The sequence below is a fragment of the Suillus bovinus genome (genome assembly GCF_016758785.1).
Source record: "Suillus bovinus strain UH-Sbo-P2 chromosome Unknown EDB93scaffold_2, whole genome shotgun sequence".
In the NCBI taxonomy this organism is placed as follows: domain Eukaryota; kingdom Fungi; phylum Basidiomycota; class Agaricomycetes; order Boletales; family Suillaceae; genus Suillus; species Suillus bovinus.
This window is the reverse complement of record NW_024542058.1, coordinates 491,088-514,456: the sequence shown is the minus strand read 5'-3', so window position 1 is coordinate 514,456 and position 23,369 is coordinate 491,088. Positions and strand designations below refer to the sequence as shown.

At 48.5% G+C, this 23,369-nt stretch overlaps 7 protein-coding genes across 7 annotated transcripts; 4 read left to right on the top strand and 3 right to left on the bottom strand.

Moving 5' to 3' along the window:
- The first annotated feature begins 5 nt into the window (after positions 1-5).
- EDB93DRAFT_1115321 (WD40-repeat-containing domain protein) lies at positions 6-2,134 on the top strand. The gene is made up of 8 exons (XM_041448278.1): positions 6-385; positions 436-489; positions 558-630; positions 689-795; positions 879-986; positions 1,052-1,144; positions 1,193-1,815; positions 1,873-2,134. The coding sequence occupies exons 1-7, from the start codon at positions 156-158 to the stop codon at positions 1,737-1,739; spliced, it is 1,212 nt and encodes a 403-aa protein (XP_041313104.1). The 5' UTR covers positions 6-155; the 3' UTR covers positions 1,740-1,815; positions 1,873-2,134.
- On the top strand, positions 2,126-4,737 carry EDB93DRAFT_1115311 (succinate-semialdehyde dehydrogenase). Its single transcript, XM_041448277.1, has 11 exons — positions 2,126-2,528; positions 2,580-2,705; positions 2,769-2,855; positions 2,911-2,992; positions 3,052-3,118; positions 3,172-3,371; positions 3,424-3,519; positions 3,575-4,134; positions 4,192-4,245; positions 4,313-4,323; positions 4,375-4,737. The coding sequence occupies exons 1-11, from the start codon at positions 2,322-2,324 to the stop codon at positions 4,484-4,486; spliced, it is 1,602 nt and encodes a 533-aa protein (XP_041313103.1). The 5' UTR covers positions 2,126-2,321; the 3' UTR covers positions 4,487-4,737.
- On the top strand, positions 4,732-6,748 carry EDB93DRAFT_1218055 (uncharacterized protein; the record flags this gene model as incomplete). Its single annotated transcript, XM_041451096.1, has 8 exons — positions 4,732-5,263; positions 5,323-5,657; positions 5,723-5,854; positions 5,905-6,144; positions 6,203-6,255; positions 6,306-6,449; positions 6,500-6,577; positions 6,611-6,748. Exons 1-8 carry the CDS (start codon positions 5,001-5,003, stop codon positions 6,746-6,748), a joined length of 1,383 nt encoding a protein of 460 aa, XP_041313102.1. The 5' UTR covers positions 4,732-5,000.
- Positions 6,749-9,284: 2,536 nt separating this feature from the next.
- EDB93DRAFT_1074984 (WD40 repeat-like protein) lies at positions 9,285-12,252 on the bottom strand (the record flags this gene model as incomplete). Its single annotated transcript, XM_041445131.1, has 8 exons — positions 9,285-9,357; positions 9,466-9,561; positions 9,802-9,977; positions 10,085-10,304; positions 10,382-10,792; positions 10,857-11,044; positions 11,366-11,586; positions 11,805-12,252. 8 exons carry the CDS (start codon positions 12,250-12,252, stop codon positions 9,285-9,287), a joined length of 1,833 nt encoding a protein of 610 aa, XP_041313101.1.
- Positions 12,253-13,194: 942 nt separating this feature from the next.
- EDB93DRAFT_1074993 (amino acid transporter) lies at positions 13,195-15,258 on the bottom strand (the record flags this gene model as incomplete). The annotated part of the gene is made up of 11 exons (XM_041445133.1): positions 13,195-13,383; positions 13,432-13,498; positions 13,555-13,640; positions 13,698-14,156; positions 14,213-14,264; positions 14,316-14,350; positions 14,412-14,631; positions 14,681-14,741; positions 14,786-14,850; positions 14,902-14,960; positions 15,016-15,258. 11 exons carry the CDS (start codon positions 15,256-15,258, stop codon positions 13,195-13,197), a joined length of 1,536 nt encoding a protein of 511 aa, XP_041313100.1.
- An 890-nt stretch (positions 15,259-16,148) lies between these two features.
- Positions 16,149-18,327, top strand: EDB93DRAFT_1115265 (Alpha/Beta hydrolase protein). The gene is made up of 8 exons (XM_041448276.1): positions 16,149-16,841; positions 16,908-17,031; positions 17,081-17,270; positions 17,321-17,467; positions 17,517-17,768; positions 17,825-17,912; positions 17,965-17,992; positions 18,044-18,327. Exons 1-8 carry the CDS (start codon positions 16,404-16,406, stop codon positions 18,106-18,108), a joined length of 1,332 nt encoding a protein of 443 aa, XP_041313099.1. The 5' UTR covers positions 16,149-16,403; the 3' UTR covers positions 18,109-18,327.
- On the bottom strand, positions 18,328-20,655 carry EDB93DRAFT_1115263 (kinase-like domain-containing protein). Its single transcript, XM_041448275.1, has 4 exons — positions 20,381-20,655; positions 20,087-20,331; positions 19,583-20,030; positions 18,328-19,530 (listed from the first exon to the last, which is right to left on the bottom strand). The coding sequence occupies exons 1-4, from the start codon at positions 20,547-20,549 to the stop codon at positions 18,611-18,613; spliced, it is 1,782 nt and encodes a 593-aa protein (XP_041313098.1). The 5' UTR covers positions 20,550-20,655; the 3' UTR covers positions 18,328-18,610.
- Between the last annotated feature and the right edge of the window lie 2,714 nt (positions 20,656-23,369).

Sequence of the window (23,369 nt, the reverse complement as noted above, 5' to 3'; positions counted from 1 at the left end):
GACCGCCGGACCATTCCGGCATCATTGGAAACCTGTGGCCGGCCTTGCATATTGGTCTTATGCCAGTACGGTTCGTGTCCACATTATAATCGCGAGCAGCCTGGCTTGCTACTTGTTCACCTGAAGTCTAGCTGTAACTCGTCGACGTCACTTTCATGCCGGACATTCCAGTCGGATCCCAGATTTTTGACCTCGCATTTCATCCCACGCACTCGACTGTATATACTGGCCTTCTTAACGGAAAGGTCAAGGCCTTTCGGTACGATGAACAAGGACAGCATGAAGAAAGCTTTGTATTAAGGCCTTCTAAGCGTTCCTGCCGTTGCTTGGATATTAGCGAGGATGGGTCTCGTCTTTGGGCAACTGGAAAGGCAAAAGCTATTTTGTATGTTTTATTTTGATACGACCATTGTCCATAGTACTAAAGACATATAGCACGATCGATACAACCACTGGAACAGTCAGTGAGACGCGCAAAGATGCCCATGAGTGAGTCAGTAATTTCTTGGTGTGACTCTATGCTTCGTTGAGGCAACTGATGGCAGTGCCAATTAAAGTTCCCCAGTAAATCGCATCAAACGCCTTATGCCCCAGATGCTAGGCACTGGTGATGATGATGGAGTAATCAAGGTCAGCCGATTCTATTTGATGTGCTACGATCAACTTCTTACGTATAGGCTGTGGATAGCTGTGGGACCCTCGAAAGTCTAATCCCATTCGAGGTTATACCCATCATTATGACTTCATCTCTGATTTCCTTTGGTTAGACGACAAGAAGCAACTCATCACAACCAGGTAAGCAAGCACACATAGCAACAGTATCCTCCGCACTCCAACATTTATATAATTTTTTTTTTTCATTCTGTGCGATAATCAAGCGGTGATGGCACATTATCAGTGATTGATGTGCGTGGAAAGAAGCCGGAACCGGTGGCACAGTCCGAGGATCAGGAAGATGAGCTGCTCTCTATTGTTGCTATTCGAAGGTGCTTCCACCTACATATGTGTCTAAACATGCTCATTGTGTGCATGCGAAATGCCGGGCTAATAGTGGGTCCAAAGTAGTAGTGGGCACACAGACAGGGATTTTATCCGTGTTCAATCGTAGTCGTGGATGGGGAGATTGTGTCGACAGAGTTCCTGGGTAAAATTCTGGATGTTTTCCTGAAGACCTCTCTCATTGTCGCTGCAGGCACCCCCAGTCGATTGATGCCCTTTGTACGCTACCGTCGTCATACCCGTCTTCTCACTCTACCATCCTCACGGGATCGTCTGATGGTCTTCTGCGGGCCGTGCAATTATTTCCTACCAAGCTCCTTGGGGTTATTGCTGACCACGGGTCTTTTCCCATCGAAAGGATTGCAGTTGATCTCGGTGGGGAGGGAAGATGGGTTGGTAGTGCAGGTCACGATGATACACTCAAAATGACAGATCTCAGGGCCATTTTTGAAGACGAAGAGGGTGAAGAGGCAGTCGATGAATCCGATAATGTACAGATCATCCAAACGTCGGACATAAACTCGCAGGAACCCGACGGAGCTGTTGTCGGAACCCGAGCACCTCCCGAGGGTACTGCAACAGTAACCGAGGCCTCTGACAGCGACGAGGACGTACGGGACTCTCACTCCCCGAAGGAGAAGAAAAGAAAATCGAAAAGCAGCAAAAATGCACTGGCAGGAAGGAACAAGAAGGCGCGGAACCAGATTGATGCGGACGCTTCCTTCTTCAAGGGCCTATAATTTTGGCATCGATGTGAGGCATACTACACATTCATTACCGGCATCACTGCCCTTGATGCTAATTTAATTCTCATAGGTGCATCTCATCGCTTTGCCTCTTGGTACGGGTACTGTAGTACTGACAGCCGTTCAGGGACCAAATGTTCATTATACATAACCCGTCGGGAGGCTCCGAGAGGGATGCTGTGAGATCAGTGCATCCATGACTATCCATCCCTGTCAGTATTTTGGTTGCTACATACTGCATCATCTCAATGAGATCCGTGGCCTTTGGTTCTGGTCCGAGGTTGTACTTGGTCTATTAATGGACGGATAAATCTCTGAAAGCTCGGCGCTTAGATACTTGTTATTATGTGATAATAATTATGCTATCTCATTCATGTTAGCTCACATCTCGTATGCACGCTTCTCCTGCAGCTGCACATGAGCTCACCAAATCACGTGATTCAGACGCTACATCGTCTCAAAAATTTAAAAAATTTGCAACTCGAACCACCAACACCACAGGGTCGCAATCCGCTTCGATCACATCATACGTGAGATTTTTGTTTAATACTGAACACTTTCTTCAGGTTTAGCGCTATGATACTCTTGCGTCACCCGGTCTGCGGCACTCTTCGCGGTGCGCGGAGCCTGTCAACGCGCGCTTCGGCTATTCTTTCGTCACTTGACATCCCTGCTGGTGCTGCAGAACTCCCAGGAGTTTATGACGGACAATGGTCTGGCTCCGGGGATATACTGGAAAGCGTGTGTCCCGCCACAGGGGAGGTCCTTGCGAGGGTTCGCTCGGTATGGACTCACCTGCGTACTTTGTCCGGCATGTAATATAAAATCTCACAGGCGTCACCGCATGAGCTGCACGAAGCACTGGGAAAGTCTAAGGAAGCTTATCTTTATCTCAGGACGGTTCCTGCTCCCAAGCGAGGCGAACTTTTACGACAGATCAGAGAAGCACTCTCCGCGAAGGTACAAAGTCCCTGTTTCCACCATATTTAGCACCTCCAAAGGTAGTCTTATTGTTTTTTTTAGCGTGACGTTCTTGGGGCATTGGTGTCCCTCGAAATGGGGAAAATCAAAACAGAAGGTATTGGGGAAGTTCAGGAATTCGTGGATATTGTGCGGATCCTTTTGCTTCTTCCGATGCTGATCTTGAAACCCTTGATCTCTTGAGTGCGATTATGCGGTGGGCTTATCTCGAATGATGAACGGCAGAGTTGTGGCGTCTGAAAGACCTGGTCACACTATCCTGGAAGGTCGACTGCGCAATTAATTCAATTTTGACATGCTGTGCTGATGTACGATTTTGTCACAGTGCCCAACCCCATTGGTGTTGTCGGCGTGCTTACTGCTTTCAATTTTCCGGTGGCAGTATATGGGTGGTACGACTTCCGACTATGGTTGTAGGGAGACCTGACTAAATAATTGAATATAGGAATTTTGCGCTTTCAGTAGCCGCTGGTAATGCGAACGTCTGGAAACCTTCACCGAGCACACCACTTTGTTCCATTGCCGTAACAAAGATCATTGCGAGTGTGCTGGAGAAGAACGGCCTTCCTGGCGCTGTGTCTACTCTCATCACGGGCGGAAAGGATGTCGGAGAAGCTATCGTTGAAAGTCGGGATATACCCCTTGGTAAGGTTTTTTTTTCTTTCCGAGTGGCGTTTGTTGAATGAAAGTATTTTAGTTTCATTTACAGGTAGTGAGGCCGTAGGCAGAGTGGTTGGTAAGGCTGTTCAGTCTAGATTCGGCAAGAGCATATTGGAGTTGGGCGGGAACAATGGTACTTTCTTTATTCCGATGGACCATGAGGACGACCACTAATAACATTTCTCTAGCGTCAATTATCATGCCAGACGCAGACATGCGGTTAGCTGTCCCAGCTGTCTTTTTTGGCGCTATTGGCACTGCTGGCCAACGGTGCACATCTACCAGGCGACTTTATCTTCATCGCGCAATTGCACCGAAATTCCTTGACGCACTTCAGAAATTATACGCTACTATAAACGTCGGAGACCCCCTAGTGGATGGCACTTTGCTTGGACCTTTGCATACACGTGCAGCTGTTGGAATTTACAGCGAGGCTGTGCAGCGACTCCGCATGTCCGGTGCCGAGATTCTTACTGGTGGAAAGACATATGACCATGCGGCGCTGAGCCAGGGCAATTTCGTTCAACCCACGATCTCAGTTCCAAAGACCGCGGATCCTGCTGATAAGATATGGAGTACTGAAACGTTCGCACCTATCCTGAACGTCGGCTTGTTTGATGAGTTGGAGCAGGCTATTGAATGGAACAATGCTGTTCCTCAAGGACTGTCTAGCAGCCTCTGGACCAGAGACGTTCGGCACGTTGGTAAGTGGATTGGGCCTGAAGGTTCAGACGCGGGCATTGTGAATGTATGTCCATTTGGCTTTGGGAGATGGAGGTCCTGATGAGCTAATGAAACAATTCAGGTCAACGTTGGGACTAGCGGCGCCGAAATAGGTGCCGCATTTGGAGGCAATAAGGTCTGTCACAGCTTCTGTTCTGAATGATCGACCTTCCCAGCCTAATTGCGCCCATTCTCACCTATAGAGCACCGGATGGTCAGAACATCTCCAGGCAGATCTTCTTCTCTTCTGACTTCTTCATTTCAGGGGCCGCGAATCCGGCGGAGATGCCTGGAAGCAGTACGTTCGGTGGAGTGCATGCACGGTGAACTTTTCGGATGCTGCACCTCTGGCGCAAGGAGTGGACTTCTCCACATGAATTTGAAAGTCAAAGATACTGGATTGGACGATGAGTTATCTCGCGGCTGTCGTGGCACCGCCAGTTGAGATTTGGGGTCAGCCAAGTATGGATTATTGTACCCAATGGCACTCTTTCTGTGGTCGCCTTCATCGTTATTCTTGTATCATAGCTGCCGTTTACAACCATACCTATATCAGGACACCGGCCAGCGTCGTGATGATATATAAACGTGAGAGCAGTCCGAATATCCGTCAGCGAGGTGACCTGGCTTGAGCGTTTGAACTTAAATCTACTTGGATGTGCCAGATGTCACCCCTGCTGACATGAGTATGTTGACATGTCACCCAGCAAACACTGATTGGAATAACCAAGGCAGTGCGTATGGTGAAAGCCGCATCGCTACGTTGCATAGAAAGGACACCTGCAATTATAAGGCTGCCGCATGATTATCTTGGTCGAGTTTTTATCTCCACTCTTGCAACACTCCTCAACTTCACCATCCCGTTGACGGAGTATCAATCATTTAGTGATCATGCAATCCGACGACCTTCCATGGCCAGAACTTGGCAACGTCTCCCGTGGCGCCACCAGAGGCAATCAAGGTCAAAAAGGTGCCTTGGGCCCTCCTGATCCCGACGGTCGCTGTGTCCTCCAGCTTCGAGTTCAACCCGGCGTGCTCGCCGTAAAGCTAAACCGACGTTCAAGCGATTGGTATCGAACTCTCGATAATGAAGTCAACCGCGCCCTGAAATTGACAAAAACCTACTGGAGAAAAGCAAGAAGACGTCAAGACTAGTTTGTCAATGATTATTTACAAACATGCTTTATTGTTGACATCGCGCTCTTGACGGCAGTGACGCTCGCGCAGATCAAGACCACATGGAATTGCACGAGTGGTTGCAACAGCTCAAAGATAAGACAATGTCACATTTAGAGGTCCTTATGCAGAAAGGCGACATTCAAGGCCCCCCATACATGATGCCCGATGACATTGAGCTTGCCTTTCTAAGGAAGTTTATTGAGCGACACAACGCGGGCATCCCCCACAACCCCCGCTTGCGACATCTTGGTCCCAATGCCCCCCAGCTTCCACCCATCGACGATTCCATGGAGGTCTCAACACCGGAACTATCTGAAGGGAGTTACCCGCCTTCCAGTTTGGTGGATCATATCGCTCGATTGCAGCCAGGTCAGCCGCCCTGATCGCTCTCAGGTACTTCCACGCCGTCACACATATTGACTCCCCATATACAGAAAGTGGTTCCAATGTTTCAAGTCCAAATTATGTACACTCACCAGGCACATCTCGCGCGCATGTGATTCGAACTTCCTCCTCGCCTTCAACGGCAACATACGAGCAACTCTTGCAAGACGCGCAGTCATCTGGTTTGTCCCATTAATCATCCTCATGTTTTCAAGTTAATTTTATCTATAAGGCCAATATCTTCAAGAAGCGCGGGCAACGCTCGCTCGTGCGCAGTCACAAACACAGGATGCGTTTCAACGGTACAATGTTTGTCTGGACGCGGAAGCCCGCGCTAGGCGGGATGTCAACGCCGCTGAACAGCATCGTGACGAACTCAGTGGGTATTTTTGTACTGTGCTAGCCTTACTGTCCCGCCTCATCAAATTTTTGCTAGTGACAGCTCTTCTCTCCAGAACTCAGAGTTCAACAGGTAGGCGCTTATCCAAAGCATTTATTTCTGCGTACTATAATCTTACTTTCTCTTCAAGATTACTCGCGGCAGTCATCACTACCCCACGATGATACTCCTGGTCAACAAGACGTGCGTTTGGAACTGACACTGCCCAGGATACACCGCTCATTTCGTTGCAGCACCCATATTCGTCACATCATCTTGTCGACCGGAGACCCTCAGTTGACATGGTACCATCACAAAATAGTCCCAGAGTCGACTGGCGTCAGCCAGATATGACAGGGTCGTTCACTGGGGCACTCGAAGCAATTCCACAATCAGAGGTAATGATGATTTTCTGTAATTCCCTTTCCACACTGAGTTTACCGGGCAGATGCGATCATCAAGAGATCCATCCTACGGGCCAGCGCGCAAGCACTCGCGGAGTTGGGAGGAGGGTGGACAGGTTGACGTACATAGTATGTGGCGAAGACCTTTTGGTTAGGAACCCGGTCCTGAGAAGACGACAGACTTTCAGGATCCAAATCTCCCGCCACGCAAGCGTTCGCATCACATAGTAAATTCATCTGGTCACAGCGCACCTTTGATATCTCAGGCCATAGCACTGCCTCTACGACTCTGAGATGGCAGGTCGCCTATCGGTGTTCAAAAAATCGCCGACAGTGCGACTTTCCATTTTTTCAGGAACTTTGTCGCGCATCCTGATTTCGTGCATATTACAACCATCTCTTCCTAGTTGGGAGGATGGTCAGCATCTTCTTCTTCTCTCGGACATTCTATACCATCCCATTCTCACATCATTTTCTGACCAACTGTGTCGCTAATTGTATTTCGAGTTCTGTATTACACCGCTATACTTATTATTGATTCGTCGCTCTAGATCGCTACAAGATCTCGATTGTTCTATTCGTCAGCGCAATTGCGCATTGCCAGAAATGTCCTGACATAATGATCTGCTCATGTGAATGGGCCGACGGGACACCAGATCCCGCCAGAAAAGCTCAGGTGAGTCATAAGTGGACCATAAAGAATCCATATGCATTCGCATGGGCTATCTGTGAGTATACCCTGATCTGATCACGATTACTGTCGGAAGAACACTGTATGCCGTGATGATACGTGGCGAGACTTCTTGTTTTGCCAGTACCTAATGCATGCTGTTATGTTTGAAACAAGATAAGTGCGCTCCATTGGCATGATGGCGTCGCGACGCTATCAGACAACTCAAATACCGGTTTTGAATTGTCTAGCCCGAGCGTACTTGATTGACTAGCATCGGCCAATGAAAAGCACGAGGTTTGACAGGACACCAAAGCAGATCTATCCACTCGTTGTAGATTTCAGCGCTAATAAAGTAAGCACTTTATCACGCACGATGAAACTTCTGGCTAACTCTTCTTTTGTCGATGTTAGCAACTGCTGCAGCTTCAGCTGTGGTCCATGGGTAAATATTTGTACCCGTATTTCCACTTGTCGTGGCCAATACCAACACGTGGACATGTCAGTCGATTAGGTACTAGTTCTACGGTTACCTTGCACTGGATCGCTTTAACGCTCGTTTGTCAAATAGAAATTGTCACGACCCAGGCCTACAGGCACAGACTGGTGTCTCGTTGGCGACGTTTCCAACTTGTACAGTATCGTTGCTTTTTGGCGAGGGGGAGGTTATAATTTTGACCTTTTCTTCGTAGTTTTCACGATGCAGCACTGCCATTATCTCCATGGAGTTCTCACCAAGAGCGGGATGTATGCCAAGGAGCCATGGAGCACCAATGACGTGAACGCTATGGAGCTGCGACACAGGCACATTATTTGGCATACATGTCAAGGGATGTGCAGCGTTTACAACCCCGAAGACGTTTCAGGCTTGTCCATGCGCCTTGCCGAATTATGCTGATGGTACTTGTTCCGCATTTCGACACTCCTCGATAGGGTTCCAGCCCTAGCAAATTATGGGCTCCGGCGACTAGTGAAGGATCCGCTTGGCCATGTGGCTCATACGAGACAAATGGAACAGCCTGGTATTTCACTCCACAGATTACCAGCTGTGCCATTGCTTACGAGACCAACGATAACGCCACAGTCGCACACTGCTGTTCGTAAATTCTAGCATCTACGCCCGCAGCTATCTTGGCGGAACGCTCGAGGCTTCTATCCTCGTATAGGATCAAGGGACATATCTTGATAGGGACTAATCCGTCTTCTGGTGATCAGCAAGGTAGAAAGCATTTATCAGTTCCCGTGCAGAACGACATCTCACCTGATCCCGAGACCGTCGTGGATAGATTTACATCGTCGCGGACAAACGAGTTGCAGCGTCGGATACCTCGGGTGGACCAGATGAAGTTAAAGCCAGCTGCGGCGGCTGCAGGATGATCTAGTCCTATCATGTATTCCTTTAGTCACGGACATGAGCTCGCATCTCACTTGACTACTCGCTGCATTTACATTTAACTATTGAGCGATAGATTTATGGCATTCAATGGACTATACCCTAGCTGTACAAAGTCTACTAGCAGGTTAGTGTGGCTTAGACCAAACCTGGGATTGAGTGATATCAGGGCATCCGCCTGCGAAGTCAATTTCCGCGTGTGTTCCCCCTGCTTGTTGTGCTGGCACTTTGTCGTACCTGGCGATCACACGTAGGTTGGAATGGAAGATTTGAAGTTGTTACCAGAAGTTGAGAAGCTACAGTCTGCGTCGCGAATTCGCCGGTATCCATACTTGTCTTTGAGGGTCAGCGCGTCGCGTCGCGTCAGGACCCCGGAAAACGACATCGATCGGAATCGAATTACATAATGGCTTGCTTCCACGACATCCGGACGACTTGATATGAAATCTGTAGATCCTGACGCGTAGGGCAAATACCTGCCTAGTCAGTCTCGAGGCAGACACCTTCAAGTCGTCATGAGCCACGTACGTGGGTCTCGGAGTAATAATCTGGCTGGACTTAGGCCATCTCTGATGCGCTTCTATTAGGGTCTGTCCACGAGAGAAACCACGTCACGGTATACAGCCCTAAAAAACCAATGACCCATACATTACATAGTACACTAGAGTTAGATACAAAACGGATATAAGATGCGTGATAAAATAAATAGTTTCATTGAAGGATCTGGCTATCGGACGATGAAGAGAAAAAAAATCAATACCCTATGTCACCCAAAGATTTCAGAGCCTTCGATGCCGTCTGTGAAATCCAAAACAACAATCTTCTGGTCATGCGAAGTGCTGTAGGGAAGCAGGGTTAGCGAGTCTCATCAATCATAAGAAGTCGGAAACAAAAGAAACAATAACCACATAGCCAACTGCAACCCAATACACCAAAAAATCGCTCACCTAACAATCCTTCCCACATCAAACTTGACATCAAAGATATGACTCGCGTGCAAATTCCTAAACTCCCTCACCAACTTCCCAACACCCCTCTTCTCGCTCATACCCGAGTTTCTATACCCAACGACACCGTCCGCGACCCCTACTACGCTTGCTCCGTCCGTATCAGATGCATAGATCGATGTTCTGGTGTTCGTGGAGTTGTTGCTATGTGTGGAGGTACTGGTGTGTGTCGAGTGGAACGACGACGAGGAAGAGGTTGACGGGGAAGAAGAGTGCGAAGAAGATGACGAAATGAAAGGACCAGCATCCACACCAGGAACAGCAGGCTCCCTCCACTCCCAAACCCTAACGCTCCTGTCATAACTCGCGCTGACCACGTACCCAGTCTTCGGATCAAAACACAACGCGCGGACCAACAACGTATGACCAGCAAAAGTGTGCAAACATTCTCCTGTGGATGCGCGCCAAAGCTTGATCGTGCAGTCATTTGAACCGCTTAGAATTAGGTCGTCCTAGTAGAGTTGAATCAGTAAAAGATATAATCGAGTGCTAATCACCGATGTCCGACAACGATCACACTTGAGGGGAAAAGAAAAGCAAGACGGAAGAAGAAACACACCTTGAACTCAATACAAGCCAACCCCCTCTCATGCCCCTCAAACACCCGTTCACACTTCCCACTAGCAGCATCCCACAACATCATTCGACCATCCCCACTCGCACTCACTACTCTCCCGCCTTCGAGCCCGATGGCGTTCACGGGTCCTTCGTGGCCTCGTAAGACAGCATGTAAAGTGAGCGTAGATCGGGAGTAGACGTTGATCAATGCGTCTTTGGAGCTAGGTAAAGAGGGCGTTAGTATCGGTTGGTGTAATGTCAATGTGCGATATCGAGAGCATGGTAGAAGGAGACTTACCAGCTAACGATCCAATTCTCATCCATCCTCAAATCCAACACGCCCCCCGAATGGCCACGCAGAATCGCACGTACATCAGCCCGTATTCCCGAATCACGATGCTTTGCGTATAAGTCCCAGACGCGTACTGTGCAATCTGAAGAACCGGATACCATCATACCGTGCGATTCCTCATCTTCCACCTCGTTCGCATCCTCACCCTCCTCCTCTTTACCAGGCTCACGAGAAGAAGACCGGCGCGTATGAGATCGCTTCGCATCAAAGTCCTTCTCAAACTTCAAACAAAGCACACTCCCCAAATGAGCTTCAAACGTCGCAAGACACTCGCCAGTGCGAATACACCACACTTTGATAGTTCTATCCCTAGATCCTGTGATGATCCGTCGCGAGTCAAAGTCGAGGCAGTAGACGCTATGGAGGGTTGATCAATCATCAATTTCAAACGCAAACGCAAAGGAGAAGGTATAGAACTCACCTGTCTCCGTGCCCCTCAATCCGCATTACCCGCGGTTCACCGCCTGGATCTCGCCATCTTCTTTCAAGCGTGGCACGCGAGCGGTAGAGGGTGTGCCAGTTAAGCCGGAGAGGTCCCAAATTCGTGCTTCTTCTCAAGATCGGATCCGCATAAGGGATGTAAATTGATGGTCGGTTAGCATCAACTTCCTCATCTATAAAAATATCCCTCGAGCGCCCGCTGTGCCGCAACGCCTCGACTCGATCCCAATCTATAGCCCAGCCACTAGGCCGATCTCCCTCCGCATCTTCGGAGTCCTCAAGAAGCGAGAATCCATGTACGCCTTCATCTGCGTGGGCATAACGCAGCGACATGATATCTGAATCTGAATCGTCTTGAGAAGAAGAGGAGGATGAGCTGGGTAAGGAATTTTGGGGGACTGAGTAAGAGGACATGTAATTTTCTGAAGGCCCGAGTCCGTACGCAAAACTGTGTGTGTAGGAATATCTGTATGCGCCTTGGTGAGGTACGCGTGGTTGGACTCTTGGACGACCCTCTCTTGCTCTCCACACTCCTAGCCAGACGCTCGGGTCTTTGGCTAGTGTGTAGAAAGAACGAGAGACGAGCATGCATGCTAAGACAGAACGCATTGGGAGGAGGGAGAAGATGTGTAGGATGAGTTCTGGAGGGAGGGGAAGGGAAGTTTGGGCAGGGGGGCGGTAGTGCGTGGAAATGAACGTGGAGGTGGAGGCTGAGGCGTATGATGTTGGGCAGATGGTGTAAGCTTGGGAGAGTGTTTGAGGTCGAAAGAGACAGAGGTGAGATGAGGTAGGGGTGGTAGGGGTAGGGGAGGGTGAGGCGGAGTGTGTGTATGACGATGGGGACGCTAAATGATAAATGTTAATCCAGTATTAAAAAAATCCAAAGAATGCGTACCTGCGAAATCGCATTGAACTGCATCAAAATAACCTTCGTGATCTACGAGTTCGCCTTCTTCACCATCAAGCGGGTCCAATGCACCGTAGTCTACGTCGACGTCCCCATTGATGTTACCCTGAACCCTGGATCCACAGTAAAAGACGTCTGATACTGAAGGACGTTTTATCTTGCGCTTCGCCCGCAAGATGTTAGGCGAGGACCTAGGAAAGTGTCTATGGATCGGCGATGGATGTTTGAGGATAGGCGACGACTTGCTGCCTCGAGGAGATGGAGAAGAGATGCTTTCCCAAAGCTTCGTAATATTTGGACGCACGCGGCGTTTGGTACCGCCTCCCAAGGCTATGCTGTGACTTCGTATATGAGTAGAAGTGCGGGTTGGAGATGTCCGAAAGAAAGGAAGAGTATTTCGCCCTTGCGGTGCTGAAAGGAATTGAGAGTGATATTGAACATAGGAAGGACTGCTTGGTGGTGATATCATGCTAAAGTCTGCGGTTGGTGCTGGTGAGGGCGGACGAGAGTGTCCTAGCGTAGCTTGACTAAAATCTAATGAGAGATTAAAATTAATGTTCAAGTGCAAATTCGAGTGCTCTTCTTCCTCCTCCTCATCGGAAAGCTGGAGAACATGATTCGAGTTCAGAGAGAAGACTGGAAGGTCTAGCGTGAGTTTGGATGAGCCTGCCAATGGCTGCTGTTCATCGTCAGAGAGACACGGAGGCTCCGGAGATGGATGAGCTGTGTAGTAAGGCGTCGAAGGTGAGCCCCCACGATAAAAATCGGGGACTGTCCTCCTAGACTCCATTGTCAGCGAAAAACAAGGTTGCGTGTCGCCAGCGTGATTTGTAGTCCCTGTTGGCTAGACTGCAAGCTACTGCGGGCATGCGTCTGCCCTCCGACTCGGATGCATGTTCAACTTGCATTCCCACGTGACTTGGGAGCCACCTACGAACTTCAACTTCAAGGACTCTGACTTCAGTCCGATGTAAATTATTAGGATGATCGCTTGTACGTGCCGATACGTCTCATATGAAGGGCTAGTTTTTGACCGTATGACACCTGTAAGCCAATACGTCAGCTGAAGACCCAAAGACCAAAGCACCCACGGCCCACAGCTGACCTCACAGGCAGACGTGGTCACAGGCAGACGTTTCTGGCGGATTCCCAGCAATGTGAAGCGAAGCGCAGCAGCAGCAGCTGGTGGCGGCCATTCCGTGAGGATCCTAGTAGTACTTGGGACACACCCGCGTGATCTCAAAATCAAGTACCATCCTCAACAACAATTTGGAATGACATCGTGTCACGGTGACTATCATTTCATCGTAGCAGGCACTCGACTACCTTGAATCTCATGTATCGATATCGTGTATAAATGAAATATAAAAAGCATTTAACTGCATCGTGTGAAAGGTATATGTATCAGTTATTAGAGTGAGGAATTTGGTGTGACCCATGTTTTGACAGGACCTTTGAAGCTATGCTTTCCCCACCAAAACCAGTTGATCGTGATTATAACCAAAAGACCGCCCACAGCAACAATTGCGTAATTCATGTTGAGGACGTTCACCGGGTATGCCGTAGGTAGGATGAATAAAACGCAGATGAAAACGCAAAACTACACAGATACTCAGTGGTTATGTGTAAACATGAGGAATGTACGCACCAAAAAACTTGCAAAGTTCACTGGCCATGACCATTTTCCAAGGCAAAAAGGTCCAAATTCTTCGATGCTAAATTCAACGCATAAGTTGAACGAGGCTCGGATACATAATTTTCAAGAACGAACCAGTCAGGCCAGAACACGCGAATAAGGATGGGTTGCAAGTAGCTCAACATCACTGATATGGCTGCTGAAGATAGGATGGCGTTGAACTGTGAACGAGGAAATGCCATCAGAACAGAGCATATGAAGAAACAGAGTCGACTGACTGCCACCGCAGATCCGATGTAGGCACACGATATAAGGCATCCTATCAAGACGCTGGTCCATACACCCCAATATGGCGCTTGGAATCGGTTCAAGGCCATAAATTGCTTTTTGAACGGGAACGCATTGTCTCTTGCGAGCGCATAGAACAGCCTCGAGCTTGCAGTAAAATTTGTAAACGCAGCCATCACTTGAGCAAGTGTCACCACAACCAGACACACTTGTGTCAACTGGGGCCCGACAGCATCATAGAAAAGTTGAGAGATTGGGAGGGCGAATGTGGTGGCCTTAACGGATGCGATGTTCTGGACCGCGAAAAGAAGCGAAAGCATGTATGCGAGACCGATTAACCAAGAGCCTGCAATGCTGCCTACCACAGCAAGAGGGGCCAGGATTTCTGCGCGTACAGCTTCTTCTGCTACTTGAGCTGCTGTTTCACATCCCTCCAGTGTGTATACAGCCTAACGGTAGCGCTGTGAGTCACATTGTACATCATGCGTACATAGTCAAACCTGACCTGAAGAAACCCAAGAAGCACGACGAAGCCTTTCGATTGCCAACCGGTGAAGCTAATCTGCCAGTCACTAACTTGGTCCTTTGAAAAGCAAGCAAAAGCTTACTTTTCAAAATTCGTGAACACGAATTCCGGAGAATTCTATCATACATGATCAGGTCCTGCGTAAAGAAAGCTCGCCAGGCAGATGTAAGAACTTTACCTTCACAGGCGCTTTCACAAGCAGGGTGATGACCAGCACAAACGTCCCGCCCAGCGTCCACCAGACATTGAACGCACTCATTCGTCCTATAGCCTTCGTTCCGATGGTATTGATAATGCCAGAGAATATATTCATGGCCCATGCGATGGCAGTGATTTCTATTCCCGTCAAAGTCCTTCCTTGTCCAACCTCTGCCATTGATGCAAGGTATAGAGCAATACTAGTGATGATTCACAGGCCGCAGATCATATGATGCGAACGAAACTTACCTCAAATTTCCGGCAGCACCGGTAAACACCATAGCCATGGAATAAAGCCAGCCAGTGAAAACTGATTCATGAGCCACGGCGTGAAGAGTAGACGTCAAAACCTACAACCAAGGATAGGCATGTCTGGTTTCATTTTGCAAACCCAAAAGTAGAGTCCTCCCATTGTTGGGCTATACGATAATCTAAGTCACGGCTCTGGCAGGGTATTACGATTTGCTCACTATGTACTGCAAATCTCTGCGAGACTTAAAGCAATGAGAAACATAAAGAAACTGCATATCTATACAGAACAGCAGCTTGCATTGGTTTCAGGCAGACCGAAGCGCTAAACTCACATTCCATCCCCAGAAGAGGCCAAGCGGACCTCCAGAGAATAGCCCTGTTTGAAACGCACTGCTCATTCCAGTCAAGATGCCGATGGCACAGAACGACATCCCAAGCACGCCGAAAAGAGACATCTCGCGGCGGAATTCAACCGCGTACCCTAGATCCTGAAGGCGTTGATCAGACGCGACAATGTCGCATGCAACTTCCTTGTCATCTCCTGCACTGAAATCTCGAAGTTCTGCCTTGATCATGGTGGACGCGACACACCCTGATTGACGTGAGCGGATGAGGGGACCAGTGTTATATGGTAACTAGTAGAAAAATGAGAGCAAGGTAAGATAGAGTGTAACAAGCAACTCACTCGCCTCCAGATAAGCGACTTAAGTACCGACTATGACGCTCTGTCAAGTGTATGTATTGGTGGGAATGAGGGGTATCTTCAAAAGTGGAGACCACGAGTTTGTAGAGCCTCAGACGCACCACCTGACTCCTTATCATAACTGGTTAAGATAATTCCAATCATGTTTAGTAAGGATTTCGCTGACCTTGAGATAGTGATTGAAGGCGCCTGCATGTGCCAGTCAGTGTGAAGTCGCGTGTACATCGTGTAAGTGTCACGGTAAATCTGGTTCGGCAGAGGCTTTATCATGAACTTATCCAACAAGATGGGCGCTCTAGGGAGACACTGCAACAAATCTGAGGATTAGCCTGACAGGTCAGACAGATGTAGCGATAGGGCGAGTTACTAGTCAATCAGGTGGACCAGCACTGGGTGAAAGAGTTCGTTCAAACGCTGACGAGCAGAGCGACTTTTCTCTCGTCGTGAACATAATAGGTGTCCGAACATTGAACAACGCCGGCCAATCTATATCTGATACGCTCCGGCCCTAAATTCATTTTGTCTGTTCGCACGGTCCTGTGCCTCTTCCTTTCCTTGGCTTTTTTTCTGATAATTCCTGCTGTTATTCCTTCGAGTTTTGAATCGACCATATCGTTGTCCAATGTGTTGCGATCTGTCACCGATTATCACGAGGCCGCTGTGGAGTCCACTTCTGGCCCAGTGCGCCCGTATCAGATGCTTCGTCCCGTCTTTTTGGTCAAATGGGCGCGATAACTCAACTTCACTTAAACGTTCATAGCCTGTGAACGTTTAAGTGAAGTGGAGTTACCGAAGTCGAAGATCCACTTCAACAGCTGGTACCTTCATATAATGATACATGCGTTATTTATAACCATCTATCTAATACTCAATCTCGGACAACACAACCATCCTTTTACATAACTCTTACCTCGTATTCTGTTAGCGCCGTCCGAGATTCACAGACTAAATTTACGTTGACCGCACATCCACTCAGCCAGGTTCAGATCGTGTCTGCTAAAGCTTTAAGCAACCTCTATGCCTTCCTCTTTCCCTTACACTCCTACGACACACCGGACGTCCGTGAAACCACGCCCATGGGTGCCATTGAAGCACCATGAGGGGCGCATCGAGGTTCCATCCCTACCCTTCAACCCCCGGACGGATACCTTACTTGGCATGTACGAAATCAGCACGCATGTCATACCTGCCGTCAATCCCAGAATCACCCCAAATGTCCCAGTTCCCGAGCCACCCCCTCACTCTTTGAAAAGAACCGGGAGGGATATCAAGAAACTGGGACTTGAATTCATAAACCAACAGGCCAGGCAAGAAGAGGATGGCTATTCCGGCGTCATGGACGAAAGGCTACTGTGGAATTGTATCAACCGATATGTGAAAAAGGACCGGGGCGCCAACATCAGAACGAAGGGGGTCGCCTTATTCCTTGTGCACGCAGTAGGCTTTCCGAAAGAAGTAAGCCCGCAATGCCTGTTCACGGTTCGCATGCTAGGAACCTGACTATACATTATGCATACTCAGACTTGGGAGACCACCCTATGCTATCTACTAGGCACCTGTGGTCTCATAGATGAAATATGGTCATGGGAGTCCGTGCAGCATGGGGACTCTGCTCTGCTAAACAGGCAGAATCTCAGTGGTAGCTGTAAGAGAACCCCTCTCAAACCTGCTCGCTCAAAATTAATCGACAACAGTTGATTGGACTGACAATGCAAGAGACATTGTAAACTTTTTTATCAACTACATGCCAGAAGAAGTAGAAATCCCCGCGCTGCCGATCCAACTCCATCGGCTCCCTGCATCCATCAGTGAGGCACGTCAACAAAGTGGCTTCTCTTCCCGGACCCTGGTCTTGGCGGGGCACTCAGTCGGGGGTTGTGTGGCGTATGTTATCGCGTTTCCAAGGCTTTGCCGAACCTCATGATATTACGCAGTGCTTTAGTCGCGTTACATTTCCCAGCCCTATTTTCCTCGCTCATCCTCGTCGATCCGATGATCGATACATTCACAGAATTTCCATTTGAGCACGGACAGAGCGTAGTTGGCCATGTCTTGATAAGGCGCCAACAGTGGCCATCACGGTACTTGAATGTCAATAATAACCCTCGCATCCACTGACTATGATTGTAGCGAGGCTGCCTTACGTTCCTTCAAATCATCGCCTTTGTTCTCCGTTTGGCATCCTGATGTAATTCGGCTCTATGTTGATTATGGACTATATGAGGACGGGAGCGGGAGCGTCAGATTGAAAACAGCTCCCATTCATGAGGCTATCGTCTCTGCCAACCTCCGAACTAGTCGCGAGACCTGGGAGTTGATGGAAACGCTTGACGAAAAGATCGAGCTGTTATGGATTCTCCCCGGTAAAGAAAACAAGGTGGTGTAAGTCATAGAGGCAGGGGAAAAAATTCAGTAAACTCATAGGTGCTATATTGCAGGTCAATGATGGAGCCATTCTTGAAGGAGCGTGTTTGGCGCAGACCAGCGAATTCATCTAATGTTATCATCAAGTCGTCTGATCATCTCGTCTGTATCTTCTTCGATCATCATTTTTATAACTAATGTGACTGTGTCATAGATTCCTCACGAATCTCCAGAAGCACTTGGTACGTCGCGTTCAAAGGAATTAGTTGTTTGATAGCTCAATTTCCATACAGCGCAAACTATGGCTGACTTTCTTCACAAGAAATATGGTGTTTCTTCAGTGCAGTCGAGGCTCTGAATCGATTATGGATGGCATAAGCTGTTCGAGACTCGTCTAATTGATTCAACACATCTACTCCCTAGGCTTAGGGTGTACGAAGACCACCAGTAGTATTGTCCGCGGCCTTGCTATTGCAACTACTTCCACGTGGACGGACCAGAATTCATTCCGTTGTACTTACCGCTTTGATCAATCGTCGGACAGTGAACCCGTCACACTTCCGGCGGACACGACTCTATGAATGTATGTACAACATGTACCACGATGTATTTCCCAAACCCTAGCAAAGTAATGTAACCCTATACACACTAATGTAAACGAGGAAGATAACTCAAAAGCAAACATCTAAACGACAAACCATCTAATCGCGACAATTAATAACCATGAGTCGTATCATAAGGATGAAGGTCCGTATCCCCTGGCACAAGATAAGATTGTGAAGAAAAAAAAACCGATAGCAGTAGTTCCAAGGAGACAAATGAAAACTCAAAGAAAGTGATGTTAGGAATACATGACCACCTTACACTCGCACTTCAGGTGCAGAAGGTAGTGGGACCGTGTCCCTGAACGGCCACCAATCCTGAGGAAGAATCTCCTCCAGCTGATTGGTAAGCGCGACAGGAAGACGACTGCGCGTGCCTTCAAGCAACGCCCGCTTCGATGGGTACTCGTGCGGCGACACCCATCCGTACAACCGCATACCAAACGTCGTACGCACGTCGTCTAGGAAATCATGCCATTCTACATACCGATCTCGTTGAAGCTTCAGCTCATCCACTTCCTCCCGCGTGAAGCGCAGCGGGCAGGGCTGATCACTACGAGAGAGTTCTGCCCACCGGCTGAAGACATCTAGCAGCGCGAGGCGCAGTGGAAGAATGCCGTCTTTCCATGTCCGGCCTGCTGCGCGGACAGGCATTATCCGCGTCTCGCGATCGCTGACACGATAAGGGTATAGCTGCTTAATTTCATAGAGTTTATAGAGCATCTGCGCCTTGTGGTCCTCGCGCATTACAGCCTTGGTGTCTTGGCTCATGATGTCGTACTCAGGAGGAAGTTTAGGGAGATCGAGGCCTGAAGGAAGTCCGGCACCATCACAGGCCAGGAAGGATGGACTGGTCATTTGAAGATACGCAGGACCAGCCCAACAACCTTGCCAATCAATGATGCTAACGACACGTCGTTCATCATCGTCGGACACGAAGATATTTCCAGGGTTAAGGTCAGAATGCCACAGGTTAGATGCAAGGACCTTTCGCGCGGTCGGCACAAGAGCGGGGATGATTGAACGATACTGCTCCAAGCACTGAAGATGTTCTTCTTTGAGCTGAGGACCAGAGACATTACGGAAAGGATCATCATGAATATTGGGCTTGGCAAAGCGCGAGATCCATGCCTCCTCGCGCAAGGCGAGGGAGCGAAGGTAATCCTCCGGGGATGACCCTTGACAGGCATTAGCGATCTGTTATGATTACGCAGTGTCAGATGTACGCACACGGTCCTCTATCAAGGTCCATAGTTGCACGTTCATCTTCATAGAAATTACGATGGGCTATAGGACCTATGCAAAACTTGTCCTCAGAACCGAACCTACGTGATCCGTCGGCATACAAGCGTGGGGCCCGTTTGGACTCGGGAATATCATCCCTGTAGTACAGGCTACCATACTGCGCAAACTTTGCGTTCAGCATGTTCTGCTCGAGTGCTACAAGCGAATTGACGACGCTCTTCTTCTGACGTGAATCCATGGAGCGCCAGACGGTGCTAAGCTGGACGCCTGGAGCGGACTCCATGATGATGTATTCTGCTCCGACTCCATTATTGGCAGCGTGGGAACTCCAGGCTAAGATCTTAGGCACGGGAATTCCGAGGTTGTTGCGGACAAAATCCATCGTTGCAACCTCGCTGGAAGTCATGAGGTGGTCAGGACCCGCAATCGGATTCTATGAATGAAGATCAGGACGAGTACTTAGCGCCGTGCACATGCAATGTGACTTGCCTTAATACGGGCAGCGACTTTTTTCCCATTTGCGAGTGTGACCATTAAGGTCTTATTAAACAAACCCTCTTTTTTCTCCATGGACATTACAGGGGAAGAGCAGACAGAGGCAATGATACGACGCAGAGCAGTGACATCAAACTTGATGTAACGCTGAGCCATCTGTTGAGATTCGTTGTACAACCACCTGCCGGAGGTGTATCGGAAGAGATTCTCATTATATTCGGTTCCTAAAGAGGTGACGACTGAAGGTTTTTGAGTAACAAGGAACAGCCAAAATGCCTCATTGCTTACCTGGGGGGTCCGGAAGACGAGGTTGGGGTGGACCTGGGGGTGGTAGAGACAGGTAGGAAGGTGGAGTTATGGAAATTGCGGTGGCCAAATTTCGAGAGACATTTGTGGGCTTGAGAGCGGTCGTAGGCCTGACGATGCGAATAGATGCAGGGCTTCTCAGTACCTTCATAGCAAGATCATACGAGCCTTTTGAAATATGGTGGGTGACGGAAAGTCAAGAAAAGATGAAATAGAGGTGAGCCAGGTTGACTTATTATAAAGGGGAGAGGAGAGCAAGAAAATGATATTTAAATTTCAGTTTGTTTGGAAATCCGTAATAAATATGTGGGGAAACTGACACGATCGGATCTTGTCTCGCACGCCATCAACTTTACTGCCATTGCAAACTGGCCTGCCGCGGCCAGTCTAGTCTGGTCTGTGAGGTCCGCAGTCTCAAGCTTCATAGCATTTTACATCGCTCCAGAGCTAGTAACGCTGACCAAAAACTCTCAAGATTATCCTCACTCCAGCTTCGCGAAGGTACTATCGATTTAACCTCGACTGCTATCATGGCGCTAATCTGTTCAAGCTACCTTTTACACTTTCGACTCGGAATCACGGAAAGGACAGCTATTTCAAAAACATCATAAGATATGATTCATATCATTGCGGAATTGCCCGCTGGCCTCAACCTTGCCGCAACCTAGCTGCTTCCACGGGGCACTTTATTACGAGCTACGCCGTTCTTTTTCTCACATCATGACTATCTCATTGCAAACGTTGCTCATCGAATACATAATTGGTGCGTCAGTCTAAATAAATCGTAAGATAACTTTCCTTGATGCCGTCTGAACCCTGACATCTAGGAAGTCGCACCGATGTCATGAGATCACGCACCTTTTAATCATGATAACTTGACCCAAATAAACTGCTCAGCTGCTTCAAGGCGTAGGATCCCGTATGTTGGTTGCAACTTGTCAACTTGTTGAATTCAAATTGTCACTCACAATGCTCTCCCTATCAGTTGCTAAAGGTTACGATCGCCCACCCTCAATCACAGCAAACGCTTCTGATAAGCCTTTCTCAGTTGATTCGGCGGGCGTGTGCGCGACTCCCGAGGGTTCTGATTCAAGTCCGTTGGCGACCCTGTCTCATATCTACAACTTATCACAATCGTATTTTTGTTATGCGATATCATTCGTTCGCGCATGATGTACCTTTCGTGTTATCTGCATCGATATCGTTTTCCTCGTGCGTTGATTTTTAGTCTTCGGTGTCAGAACTAATCAATTTACATCCTTACGCATAGACCCTCTCCCCGGTGTACTCAGCTCAACCAGCCACTCATGTCCTTCATATCAAGACACATTATCGAATAACCCTGCAGTCTTAGTGCGTATGTCTTGTGCGTGCGTTCCCGAGAGAAACTTCCATCACTCAAGTGATCTTGAATTACGTTGGATCAACAGACCTTAATCAGCCTCCGCGATTACTCGCTGGCTGGTGAAGTGATCTACATACATCTTGTGCCTGTGCCAGATGCAGCAGCGGCCTAAGTCCACACGGGTTCCTCAAATGCTAAAATTCACGGCCCACCCATCCCTCTATGTATATCGCGGGCTTGGACTTCTCAGAACATCATCAGAAGCAGTGAGTGCGGACCTTGTATCAAATTTTTGAACCTTGATATCAAACTCGATCCATCAGAGCTGTGGAAGTATGGCTTCAAGAACAATGTCAAAATGAGACTGGAGAGACGAATGAGATCATTTTGACTGTGTGCCCCGCTGGGTTAGTATCGCACAGCCAGACCATCATTTAGAAAGAAGTAGTCTCTCCATCTTGATTATTGCTGATCCGCTGCTGGTATTTCCAAATCCCGAACTCATCGCTGATTCCTTACCAAGGATGCTAGTATCTCAATCGTTCGAAGCACGATGGAGAAGCCAGGACCGGCGCGATCAATGCCAGCACCTCAGCCATTCCAATCTCGAGGGAGGGACCGGTGCGAATCATGCGATCAATGCTACCTCCGAGACGGATTTTGTCACAATGTTTCATCGCTAACGGTTCAGCTTCGCTTGGTGTCGGCCGAGATCTCATCGCGAGTGTTTATGACGGTATTTGCCGATAACTTCGTAACAAACACTTCTTGGCGCTGCATGTCGGTAGCCTGTACAGGCTGTACCTACTAGTCATTTACGACTTGGTAATTTCCTACCTAGCCCCAACTCTACTAGTACTCTGACTCACAGCCGCCTATTACATGTTTTACGGAGCAATCACTGGGATAATGCGGATCACGGACCCCACACCTGGCAACGAAACCAACTAGATCCCCTAATCAAGAGTCATTGTTTCAAGAATCGAACCTTGACAACACGGCTTTCCGCACCTGACTCCTCCGTCCTTACCTGTAATATAACACACAATCCGAACTATGCACATGACATGCTCTTACAGAAGAACTGTCACTGTTTGATGGGATATGTAAGACAGGAGTTTTATAGCACGAAACTTGTAGGACAGTACTTTCTAAACTACGAGACCCCCCTCCTTGATACCCCAGGCATGACTACGCGGTTGTAGTGCTACGGACGGCGCCGACATCCGCTGCTGAGTACAGCGCTGATTTACTTATGATTGCCTTGATCAAGCTCCTGAAAACAATGTGGCGCATTATGCCGCGCACTATCGGTCAATTATTTGCCGTGGTTACGCCTCAAAGTCACGAAATGACGATGCTGGCAATATTACGTGCGCCCGCAAACGTACTTCAAAGTTCACAAAACTTTATTATGTTTAACGTTCATCGAGAACGTTCATCCTTCACGAGGCCCTAGACCTTATGATAGGCCCGAGTCAGAAAACAGTTTTTTTTGAATCAGCTTCGCTCGACGCCATCGGCAGACGTTGGGGCCGAAAGCAGATCATTTGACGCGGCATTCCAGACCTAGCCGTTCAGAGCGTTCCAGAGCAGCTTCCGAGTTTCAAAAGTTCCGCTCACGGA